We start from the raw sequence: 12,134 nt of genomic DNA, 5'->3' as shown, positions 1-12,134 counted from the left end.
GCCCAGAAGGAGAATATCTGAGCTTGAAGTCAGCAAGACAAATACACAAGAGGCTCCAGTTCCTTTCTTCTGGTGCACCTGTGACTGGAAACAGCCCAACGGGTCTTTCAGAATCTACTCAGTGCCCCAATTACTCTTCCCTGAGGCTGCCACGGAGTATGTTCAGTTTTTGCAGTGGAGTTAAAATGCCCCCAAAGACAGAAGTTCATGTAATAGAAACAGTGACGTCCCTCTCTGCATGGCCTGGGAGTTCCTGCACAAATAAACCACCTCCTTCAGTAAGGGTCTGGCTCTGCAGTGTAAGCTATTACTCAGTCAACAAGACAGCTTGGAAGGTTTACAAATTCAGCATTTTTCTAAAAAATACACGAGCATGGAGTGCCTTTACCAGTGGCACAACAAGGAATGCACACAGTGCTGCACTGTTTGTATATAACAGTTCCTGTAGTCAGTGGTTCTCAGCCCAGTCCAGCCCAGCCCTTGGGGTGACTTTGGCCGGGTGCTGGCTGCAGAGTGCAGGGGCTCTGTGAGGGGAAGGGGCCATCAGCACACAGAGCTGGCTAAAGGGGCAAGGAAAAATGGTACTGAGTGGCCAGTGGTTATGGGAATTGGAGTGCACACAGTAGGGCTGGAGCCCGAGACACAGCAAAGAGCAGGGAAACAGCAGCTGCTAGTGCAGCAGCCAGGAGGGATCTGGATGCACCTGGCTGAGGCTGGTACAGAGCAGTACCCAACTCATGCTTTTCTGTCCTAACCTCTGCCCCAGGTATACTCTGCAGGTGACTAACAGCTGGCCCTGTGCTGCCAGGAAGGGCCAGCCATGCTGGTGCATGCTGCTCTGCAGAGGTCCTGCAGGGAGTAACAACCTTTGGGGAAAACAACTCAGTTTTTAGAGTTTCTCTGCTCTGCAAAAACAAAGTTGGAAGTGAAATGCTGCCACAGAGAACATGGCCAAAGGCTGCAGCAAACCTGTTATTCTGGGATAACTGGCAAATGGAGTAGAAGTCTGTTAATTCAACAGTACAGTTAAAAAAACCCCAACACATTCTAAGGCTTTGTTCTCTGTGCCCAGTAGCATTACACCTGCTCGCCATTCTGTTAATTACCTTTTTTCTGGTCAATGTCCATGGGAGTGTTACTACTGAGAGCACAACAGTATATAAACCTCTTACAAAGAGCATACAGCCAGTTTGCCATTTGCTTTCGAATGCCTTAGTCTATATCATGATTTCGGCAAACAGATCCAGACTGCTTTCAGTATCATCCTGGGGCTCCAGCTCTCTGCTGGGATCGGCCTGTTCCCGAATGGTCTGTCTCTTTCTCCTGTGCACATACACAGAGCGGCTCTTCTCTGGCCCCTTGGGAGCCAAGGTGTCTGTAGGGACAGCAGTCTCCAGAGCCAACTCCAAGCCCTTGTAGAATCTAGAAAGAAAAAATTTTGTATTTACTATTTTGTAGGTTTGCTACAAAACTCCTCTGAGAAACTAATGCTTTTGGAATGTAATCAAGATGTGCAAGGAGAAGAAAAGTAGTTTTAGCTGATACTGAAGAAAAACTCAAGGTCATGATCATTACATCATTACATGGTATAATCTTACAAACCTCTCAATCCTCCTTATGTTTTCTTCCATTTTCTGATTGGCTACATGTACCAGAAATTCAATATATTCGTCAGAGACCATCAATCTCCCCTTGTGGCTCAATGGAACTTCTAAGCAGTGAGTGCTCCGGACAGCCTGAAAAAGCACACAGGACTTATCTGGAACAAAGTTTTTTTACTTTATGAAGGTTATTTAAATAATATAGGGAGTTCGTTGCAGGAAAAAAACCTGCTTATCCATAAAATTGGTTAGTTTGCTCTCACCTAAAGCAGAAAGCTATTTCTTTGCTACAGCATGCCCTGTGACAGCTGTTCAGCACAAGTCAGATCTCGTCTGGTAAAAAGCCAAGGTTAACATAATGATATGACTTTGTTACATCCCTTACAGTAGCAGAGTCCTTACCATAGTAATTTTTCCTCCTCTGCCAACTGTAATACCAGAGTTCCTGAATCCAGAATCAACAGCCACTGAATGCTGCAGAACAAATAAGTGTTTAAACAGGTCTTGTACACTTTCACAGCAAAAAATAATTATGAATGGGTTGCAATGCAACTTGCAATCTTGGTTTTGCAAAACACTTACTCAAAACCATCTCCACAGACTGACAAAAAATAGTTAAATTAAAATGTTTTAAGATCAAGCCCATAAACTGTGGGTGATTTTCAGAGACCCATGGTGCATCCTGTTTGTCTGAATTCATCAGTGCAGATGGGACACAATGTCTCTCTGAGCACTGAGTTGCTTTATCCCAACGAGCTGGAAGCACACACAGTTGTGCCACATGTCTATAGCTGTGAGGGCAGCAGCACTGTACACTGAGCTCATCAGCTCTCCTGTGCTAATGAGGGAATGAGCCTGGCACAGCACACACTGCTCTTTGGTCATGCTGGAGAAGCAGAACACAAAGGTGCCACTCAATTCATTGCAAATGGAGACAAATGGCCTGGATGGTAGCAAAGTAATGCCTAAAATCCATCCCTTTCAGCCAGTGAGAGAATCTCAGGCTCCCTGAGAAATGTTTTATGGGCGGCCCTCTTCAGCTCAAAGGTGAGTCATTTTGCTTTCTATGCACAGCAAAATCTCCACCAAGTTTAAAGATCTGTTTTCCTCATCAGCTTATTTTACTATCTCAGTTGTTAAACACACAGCACATCTGGGACTATTCCTAAGTGTTACAGCTTAACCAGGAGCCAATCCTTTTACTTTTACAGGCAGGAATGTAACAGAGCAACAATGTCACATTGTGCTTGACGTGGTTTTACCAGCAGCTGTGCATCCTGCAGCTCCCGACACAGCACGTGAAGAACAAATGGTTCAAACTTGAACACAACGTCTCCAGTGGACTTCTCTAGTGCTGTCATCTGGAAAATACACCAAAACATTTATATTAACACTGCAAGTGTGTACTGTTATTGCAAAAAAAAAAAAAAAGGCAAAAAAGAAAAAGCTAGTCTGTGTATGAAACAAGCACCAAAAATGCAGCAAATGAGTCCCAAGCAGTCAGCTTTGATCAGCTGCTTTTAAGTTTTCATTGCTCACAATACACAGAAACTCCATGGATTTCCCTGATTCTGTTTGCTAAACTTACCAGGTTTGATAGAAATTCATGGCAAAACAGACATTAAAAACTGTGCTTCATCCTTCTTGTTTTTCCTTTGTACATCCAAACATCGACACCATCAGTCCAGCAAGGGACAATGACTGTTCTGCTGCAATCAGGTGATTGAGCAGGGATTTTTTTTAACTGATTTAGATGCTGAAGTACATTCCTCAACATTCTGGGTTTCAGCAGACTAAATCCATGGCCTAACATACTCAACCACACTTTAATCCTTTCTCAAATACCAGTGTGTAGCCTAATATATGAGAGTTATAAAGACAAATTCAGAGGTTGAAATTAGAGGCATAAATCCACAAGACTAGAAAAAAAAGAAGTAACTTTATAATCATAAATTGAAGATATCCCCTTCAGACCCCTCAGTTCTGCCAGAAGACAGAGATGCTAGTGGCAGATTTTCCTGGATCTGTGGGTGTGCAGACAGCTCTCTGACATCCTGCACAGCTCACAAAGACAGTTCATCTGCTTTTCTCTGCTGTGCAGAGAAACCTTGAGGGCTGGTAATATTTTCTTCTATTCAGAAATGTCACTTTGAGACAGAAAAGCTTGAGCTTAAAAACATTCTCTTCAAAACGGGTCTGAAGAATTTATTAAGCAACACCCCTAAAGAAAATTTAATTTTGAAAGAGTGGCAATTCATCTCAGCATTAGGAATAAAAACTCTTTCACGTGTTTTCCATGACACCACGAGCACTGCAAATGAATAAATACAAAAGCTGTATCCTACTCTGCTCTTACCACATCGCCTTTGGCACATGGGTCATGTGTTACCAGGAGCCAAGTGCAGTTCTTCTTCTGGATCCCGCCGCCGTCCGTGTCCTGATGGACAGAAACCAGGGAATGGGCTCTGCGGGTCGGTGATGTTTCATCCGGCTCTTCCGAGCCAGGAGCGTCGCTTTGCCCGCAGAGCCCATTCACAGGAACACTGCTCGGGCTGGCTGTGCCCGGGCACCGGCCGGGTTTCTGTGTCCCGGCCACTGATACTCAGCTGAGCACGGACAGGGAAGCACCGGCAACAGCGGGACCCGATCTCGCGGCATGCCGGCCCCGCCCCATCATCCCGGCCCGCCCCCCCGGTACCCCTGCCGGTATCCCGGTATCCCGGTATCCCACCGCCAGCAGGACCCTCCCGTCGCACGAGCTGGTGGTGCAGAACCGCTCGTGCGCGTTCAGGAGCCGCGCGAGCTCCGCGGCGCGCGCGTCCAGCGCGCGCTTCCGGCTAGGGTCGGGCCGCGCGAGCCGCTGCGCCTTGCGCCGCGCGAACGCCGCCATGGCGCGGGGACGGCGGCCCGCGGGGGACAAACTTCTGCGCGCGGCCGACTGCCGGGGCGGGGCGCGGGATGGCCCCGCCCCCCGCCCTCCGCCCGGGCCCACGCTTCGGCGCGGGGGCTGCGGCGCTCCGCAGGTAGGCGGGGGGCGCGGAGCTCCCGGTGCTCCCCGGGGGGACGGGACGGGGCGGCGGCGGCCCCCCGCTGCCCGCGTCGGGCTCCGCAGCCGCGGCGGCCACGCCCGGGCCTCTAGCGGCGACGGCCGTGGGGCGGCTCAAAGGGGCGGGGCCTGACCGCGAGAGGCCTCGGGGGGCGGGGCTTGGAGGCGAGAGGCGCGCCAGGGGCGGGGCCCGGCAGAGGGGGCGTGTCGGGGGCGGGCCCGGAGCGGGAGGGGGCGGGGCCGCGATGCCGCCCGGGTCGGGTCGGGCCTGGGCCAGCGGTCCCTGTTCCGCGGCTGTGCCCCGCGGGAGACGGACTCGTGCTGTGCTTCCCGTCCGCACCATGCCCGGCTCCCGGAAGCTGCTCTGAGCGGGAGACCCTGGGCACCTCGGGCCCCTCCCCTCCTCCCCCTCCCTCTGGATCGGTTCATTATCACGAGGCCGAGCCGCCCTTTGGCCCGTGGGCTGTGCCGTGTCCCGGGCGGTGTCCGCAGGGCACGTCCTGGGGACTCAGGCTCTCCCTGACCTGAGCACGAACCAGGGATATTACTGTCGTGTTTTTCCCCAGATCCTCTAGTTGCCATGGCAGCCACCAGCAGAGTGATGAGAGCGATCAGAGTGTTTGAATTTGGTGGCCCTGAAGTACTTAAACTCCAGTCGGATGTGTTAATTCCTGTTCCAAAAGAAAACCAGGTATATGTGTGCTCTGTGAAGGGAAATAAATAGCAGTAATGAATGGTAACAGGTGCCCGCAGGACAGAATGAGGGATGCAACCCAGAACTCTTCATCTGGAGTACATGGGGTTAGATCAGTTTGTTCGTACTCCCTGAGACATCATGCTTGACAAATGTGGGCTCTTTACTGTTCTGTGGGCTACATATTCCACACCAAGGGTTTCCTGAAAGTAGCTCCAGTTCGACACTGGGTTGTCGCAGAGGCTGTTTGAGAATTCAGTTAAAGTGCCATGATGCTGTGCTGTGAATTAAACGGCTAAATCTTTCTGCTTGCTGCTTAAGAAGCATCTTTTCTTGTAGGTGTTAATTAAAGTCCATGCCTGTGGGGTAAATCCTGTTGAGACATATATTCGTTCTGGGACTTACGCCAGGAAACCGGCTTTGCCCTACACCCCAGGCTCGGATGTGTCTGGGGTGATCGAGAGTGTTGGGGAACACGTGACTGCATTCAAGGTATTTACACACTGAGCTTTAATTCCCTATTGTTTATTGTATCCTCTTTGGGTGATTGCTGTGCTACTGTGCCTGGTTCTTTTGCTTATGATCATGTAATCTCTTCAAGGGGGGAATCCCCTTCATGGACTGGTAAAAGCACGCAGTGGGATCCCATTGGCAAGCCAGTCTGCAGGTGGGACTGTGAGGAATGCTGTGACCTCTGGGAGCTCAAAGGTCTCAGAAGAGGCAGCTGCTGTCTGTCTCCTTAAAGGAGTGACATCAGGTGTACAAAAGTTGGGTTTCTGCACTGCAGAAGTAGTTGAGATTGGATGCTTCCTGCTGGGGATAATAATTTCATGCAGAACTGAAAAATTTTCTGTGAAGTTTTTTGGGAAATGGAAATTGCTTACTTGTAAAGCCCCATTAAGTATTTGTTGTTAAAACTGTTCAAATACTGCATTGCTCCAGTGTAGTAATTTTACTTGGATTTCTATGGAGGAAAGTCTTGTGACAGGAGAAGGCAAATATCAGTTTGCTAAAAGGTATCTATGACATTTGTATAGTTTCCAAATCTGTTCTCCTGTTCAAGTCACTAGATGGTTGATCCCAACCAAACATAATCGTAGTTAGAATTGTGCTGGAATTTCCTGATTTGGGATGTATGTAACAATTTTGGGAGACCTCGGTGATTTGGTTATCTAGAGAGAAGGATCATCTTTATTCATATTTTCTTATCAACAGTCTGCTGTATCTGCTATGTGTGTTTTTTGCTTCCTATGGCAGTCGTGATGCTCCTGGCTTGAATGAGAGAGAAATGTCTTTGGGTATATTAAGAATATATGTTTTTCCACATTAAAATTAAATAATTTAGAAACATTTCTTTTATGTTCATGAAGGCTTTTGAGGTTTTGCATTTGAAATCTGTGGATGGAATTCCTGAGTGTTCAAGTTCATTAAGGTTCATATTAATGAGACTGTAGGTTTGTGTGTTACACTGCAGAGCAGGGTTATAATTATGACACTTTAAATTAAGTATATGGAATTATATGGTTTGTGTTGCATTGATGGTATGTATCAGCATTTATAAAAATTTCTATGACAAATATAACTGGTTATTTTTAATAGGAGAGCTGTTAGTAATAGCCTAAAACTCTGTGAATTGGTTCATAATGTTTGTTAAGGAAAGAGGAAGGGAAATGATTGATTTCTCTATATTCTCTCCCTCTGTTCTAGAAAGGGGACAGGGTTTTCACCCTTGAAACGGTTTCTGGAGGATATGCAGAGTATGCAGTTGCTACAGCCAACAGAGTCTTTCCTTTGCCAGACAAGCTGGACTTCAGGCAGGGAGCAGCGCTCGGAGTCCCCTACTTCACTGCCTACCGGGCCCTCTTCCAGAAGTAAGGCACCAAATCCAAGTTTGTGCACTTTAATTTTTAATATTTAAAATACCAAAATTCATATTTTCATTGTCCTGTAAAATGGGGAAATTGATGAGTGGGAAATGTTCAAGACACTTGAATTCATTACGCTGATGGAATTGTCAGATGATTGTGACCTAGAAGCCTGTGACTGTCTTTTCCTGTTAAGTGTTTCTTCTTAAGAAAACAGACTTGGAAAGGCTTCATGTAATAAAACATATGGCTGCTTTTCAGTACTCACTGGTATTTTAGCCAGGGAAGAAAAGCAGGAATAGTTCTAATTTCCTAATAAAGCAGCCAGGTACTGTGGAGCAGAACCACCACTTTCCTGGGACAGAGGAAGGTTCCAGGCTGAGGCTCAGTACTGGGCTGTCACTGGCTGCTGGCTGCATGTTGCTTCATGTCATCAATCACAGGGTTTATTTTGCCTCCTTGTTCTCCTTAAAAGGCTTATGATACCTGTTTAGCCATAAATTGGAGCATAGTTTGGAATATAAATTGGAACATAAATTGGAAATGCTGTGTGAACGATGAGGTTTGATCAGTGTCTGCATTGGTCAGAATCTGCACCCTGGTACTCAGTGTGTACTGCACTCACAACACCAATATGTCCTGTGTTCTTCACCCAGAGGCTGTGCCAAAGCTGGGGAAAGTGTGCTGGTGCATGGGGCCAGTGGCGGGGTAAGTGTTGCAAGGAGGCAGGTGATAGGGAATGCTGCTCTCTGTCCTTGCATCTGCTTGGGGTATGAGTTATGGTCACATTTAGATCAATAAAGGGATTAGCAGATTAGGTGTTTATTTCAGACACTCTGGGATACACTTGCTTAGAGCAAACTCTGTTATTCACAATAACTGTGAAACTGTACAAGTGCTGGTGTGAGGTCCCCAATCAGAGGGTCACACGCTGAACAGATGGAAGTTGATGTGGAAGCTTTGTAGTAGGTCTAACTCAGGCAAAACTGATAGCAGAAAGCTGTAATTTTCCAAAATGTACCAGTTGTTCTGAGTCCTCTGAGAGGGAATCAGCGGTGCAGGGCAACTGTGCATTTCTAGGATGTTTCTACCTGTGAGCTGACAGCCAACTGCACAGGGAGAGGCACTGGAATGGATAAAGCTGTGACTGAATACTATGTGAAATTGCACTTCTAATTTTCTTTAGTTTTACATGACAGGCTAATTTTAGATCTTTCTCACATAACATTCTAGTTTAATTTATCTCCCACACTGTGCCCTTTCTTGCTTGGTTTCTCCTGATGCACCAAACAGCTGCTATGAATGGGCAAAGTTTCAAAGTTTCTTTAAATATTTGTTAGACAACAAAAAGATAAATTCAGATCCTATTCTGAGATACTAGAATGGCATTCAGCATCATTGCCTCTTTTTATTTTCATGAACTAAATGTGGTGCTTCTGTTCTTACTGGAGTGCAAAGCTGGTAGAAGACACTGAGAATTTGCTTTAGAAAGAGATAATTTGTTTGTGAAAAGTGCAGAAGTGGTTTTAATAAAATTTGTGCCTGCAGATTTTCTTTGCAATGTATAATGCTGGTATCAATAGCAGATGATTCTGTGAAGAGAAGAATTTCCCTGGCTTTGTATCAAAAATGTATGGCCCAGCTTTGACAGATAGACAACATTCTACATTGATTTATATCAAATGCTGATAACTGTTAAAAAGGATCAAAACTTTACCATGCTTCTGTAAATCTTTGTCATTTTTAAAAGACTATTTTTCTGTCTTTAAGATCCAAATTACTTATTATGGTTAAAACACATGTTACCAAACCAACTTTTTAAATGGGGAAGTTCCAATTTGCTGGTAGAATAATTAAAATTTAAACTGCTAAATGGGTAAAATAGTTTTCTTTTTTAGTTTTCTTTTTGTCTCTTTTGTTTTTTTCTCTCTCCTCAGGTGGGACTAGCAGCATGTCAGATTGCCAGAGCTTGTGGTTTGAAGGTTTTGGGTACAGCAGGAACTGAGGAGGGCATGAACGTGATCCTGAGAAACGGCGCTCACCAAGCCTTTAATCACAGAGACCCTAATTACATTGAGAGAATTAAGGTAGGCGTGATGTCAAGGCTAGAGGATGCAGGTACTAACAAACAAGCAGTTGTTTGCTGAAGATTTTAAAGGGGATTTATGTAGGAGCAATAGTGTACTGCCTTTTCAATTTCTACACAAGATAAAACTTTCCCAGACTGGAAAAGCTGGGAGCTTTCCTCACAGGCAGTGTCATTTAGAACTAACATTCAGCAAATTCCAGTGTGGGAGCACACCATAAGTCAGCACAGCAAAATGTGCTACAGTTCAGCTCATTAGCTGTCAGCTGTAGAACAGAGGCTGTATTGAAAATTTAAACAATAGCCTGTAAAATGGATGTTTCCTGTAGTGTATGAAATAAACAGTGGTACCTGAGCACTAAAATAACATCCTGTGTCTTGTACAGGAGTGCACAGGGCCGGGGGGAGTGGATATCATCATAGAAATGCTCTCCAATGTCAACCTGGATGCCGACTTGCAGCTGCTGGCCCATGCAGGGAGGGTGATGGTGAGTGTGTCCCTGCCCAGAGGGTGATGGTGAGTGTTTGTGTCCCTGAGCAGGGAGGTGATGGTGGGTGTTGGAGTCACTGCCTTAGTCTGTGCATTCTGCATCACAATTGTACAGCTCTTATTTTGGACTCGTTTGGGCAGGTTGTGGGCTGCAGAGGACGCATTGAGATAAACCCAAGAGACACTATGAGCAAGGAGTCAAGCATAATTGGAGTGAGTCTGTTTCTTGCAACTGAGGTGAGAAACATTTCTGTTTTAAAGTATGCTTTGTTGGCTTGTTCCAGCACTCCTCTATTTCAAGTTAAAATCCTTTGTAGGGATGAAAGCATAATTTCACTTTAACTAACTTGTTCGTTCATTTCTTTATGTTTTGATTCAATCTCAGAACATAGTAAAATATTTTTGGGTTGTGGAATTTGGTTTAACGCTTGAATAAATTGTCAATGCAACTCTAAAATGCAAAGACTTTGTTGTGAATGCTGTGTTTATTACATGCAGGAGGAGAGGCATGAATGTGCCACGGCACTCCTTGATGGCATAGAAGCTGGCTGGCTGAAACCCGTTGTGGGCTCGGAATATCCCCTGGAGAAAGTAGCCAAGGCTCATGAAGACATTATTTGTAGCAGTGGTGCCCGAGGGAAGATGGTGCTCCTTCTATAAAGGAGAACCTTTTTCCATTTATTTTGTAGCTGCTTTAACTGCACCTTTGCTTACATGGTTCATTGAATGTATGTTATAAGCATACTTTTGATCAGGTTTGACAGTAGAAAATGCTCACTTACATGAATTAATTAACAAGCTGATTCTTTTTGTAATGAGCAGAGTTTCATTTACTGTAAAGTAATTTTGGTAGCTTTTTTGACTGATGTGTAAATAATAAATTTTCCCTGCTGGCATGGCATGGTGCTGCAAGGGAAGGCAGAGTTTGGTATCATGTTCTGTGTGAAGGCAGAGTTAGGCCACTCTAAGTAGTGCAGAATGAAACTGCTTTTTACAGATACACAAAATTAAATAACTTGCTGTGTGTGTTAATTAGAACTGTAAATTCTTTTAACCACAAAATCGGTCTTAAATTTTGTCACACAATTTACTTGAAATAAAAGCTTTTACTGACAAAATAGTTCATTTTCCAGCTCAAAAGATGGGTAGAATCTCTCAAACATGAACTGTTTGGAGCAGAGGTACTTTCACTTGGCTGTGCCTGCCTCAGGGTCTGAGGTGACAGTGTCCTGGCTCATCCACAGGGACTGTCACTCTGCAGATCCATATTGGTATTCCTCTCTGGAACTGATGATAGTTATTCCTGGATGGTAAATGGCTGGTTGTGAGGATTTCAGTTCTTGCTGTGACCATTATTAAAGTCTCCTGGGTCCCTGGCTGCATGGAGAGCAGGGCTGCATGGCTCTTGTGGCATGGAGACTTCCTGTGAAATTCCTGAGCCTCATTCTCTGGAGTGGGCAGACTGTGCCATTACACTGAGTCATTGTCTCTTGTTCTCACAAACCTTAAATCCATTGCCTGGGTGCAGTGGGATCCTTCCTCCCTCCAGGCTGCCCCAGGGGAACAGAGTTAGTTTCCTTGTTTGTTGCACTTCCCCACAGGAGTAGGGAGCTGCCTTTCTATGTGAAGGTTTAAGAGTGATTCACGTGGTGTAAGTGATGTGAGTAGGTAGTTTCTCAGCTGCTTACCCAGGTGAAAGGTGCTGACTGTTCCTGTTCCTGTTCACTGGGGCAGAATGCAGCCTGAGCAGTGATGATGTGTTGGGAACCTGCTTGATAATGTTGTTAGAGAAAATAAAACATCTTTTAATATCGAAATACTAAATAGAGGTTAAAAATAATGGTTAATGATTGATCATGTGCATGTAAAAGTATATATTTTCCTTATACTCTGTATGTGTTTGTTTAAATATTATTTTTGATTCAGCTTTTTAATTTAGTCGAGGTATTACATGAGTGGGAGGTGATGGTTTTGCCCAAAACAAATGCTGCCTACGCTTTCTAGTCGTTAAAAATGCCATCCCTTCTCCCTTGTAATTTTCCCCTGTATCTGTTCCTGCAAAGATGTTTAGTGCTGCTTCTGCATTGTGGCTGACGTTTAGAAGTGAAATTCAGAACAGTTCTCAGGTCTGTCCTCATTGCTGCTGTCTCCAAGGGCTGTGTTTGTCACAGGGTTTGTCACCAGAAGGTGTCAGAGCAGTTCTGTGTTATCACATTGCTGCTGCTCTTTGCCAGGTGATCTGGCAGAATGGCACAGTAGGACTGAGACAGACTTGTGAAGGAACGTCATGTAATGTTTATTCTTCTGTCCATTTGTGATGTACTGTACCAATGGAAGGGGTTGTTTTAATTT

At 45.3% G+C, this 12,134-nt stretch overlaps 2 protein-coding genes across 2 annotated transcripts; one reads left to right on the top strand and one right to left on the bottom strand.

Moving 5' to 3' along the window:
• Positions 1-328: 328 nt before the first annotated feature.
• On the bottom strand, positions 329-4,549 carry TYW3 (tRNA-yW synthesizing protein 3 homolog). The gene is made up of 6 exons (XM_051798589.1): positions 4,333-4,549; positions 3,958-4,038; positions 2,864-2,962; positions 2,004-2,075; positions 1,603-1,736; positions 329-1,422 (listed from the first exon to the last, which is right to left on the bottom strand). The coding sequence occupies exons 1-6, from the start codon at positions 4,489-4,491 to the stop codon at positions 1,218-1,220; spliced, it is 750 nt and encodes a 249-aa protein (XP_051654549.1). The 5' UTR covers positions 4,492-4,549; the 3' UTR covers positions 329-1,217.
• On the top strand, positions 4,550-11,625 carry CRYZ (crystallin zeta). The gene is made up of 9 exons (XM_051798390.1): positions 4,550-4,624; positions 5,214-5,338; positions 5,681-5,833; positions 7,049-7,212; positions 7,863-7,914; positions 9,144-9,293; positions 9,679-9,780; positions 9,924-10,019; positions 10,281-11,625. The coding sequence occupies exons 2-9, from the start codon at positions 5,228-5,230 to the stop codon at positions 10,440-10,442; spliced, it is 990 nt and encodes a 329-aa protein (XP_051654350.1). The 5' UTR covers positions 4,550-4,624; positions 5,214-5,227; the 3' UTR covers positions 10,443-11,625.
• The last annotated feature ends 509 nt before the right edge of the window (positions 11,626-12,134 follow it).

Source organism: Manacus candei, unplaced genomic scaffold, assembly GCF_025592945.1.
Source record: "Manacus candei isolate 608988 ecotype Guabito, Panama unplaced genomic scaffold, ASM2559294v1 h1tg000005l, whole genome shotgun sequence".
Lineage (NCBI taxonomy): Eukaryota > Metazoa > Chordata > Aves > Passeriformes > Pipridae > Manacus > Manacus candei.
The sequence above is the reverse complement of the archived record's forward strand: the minus strand, read 5'-3'. Positions and strand labels throughout refer to the sequence as shown.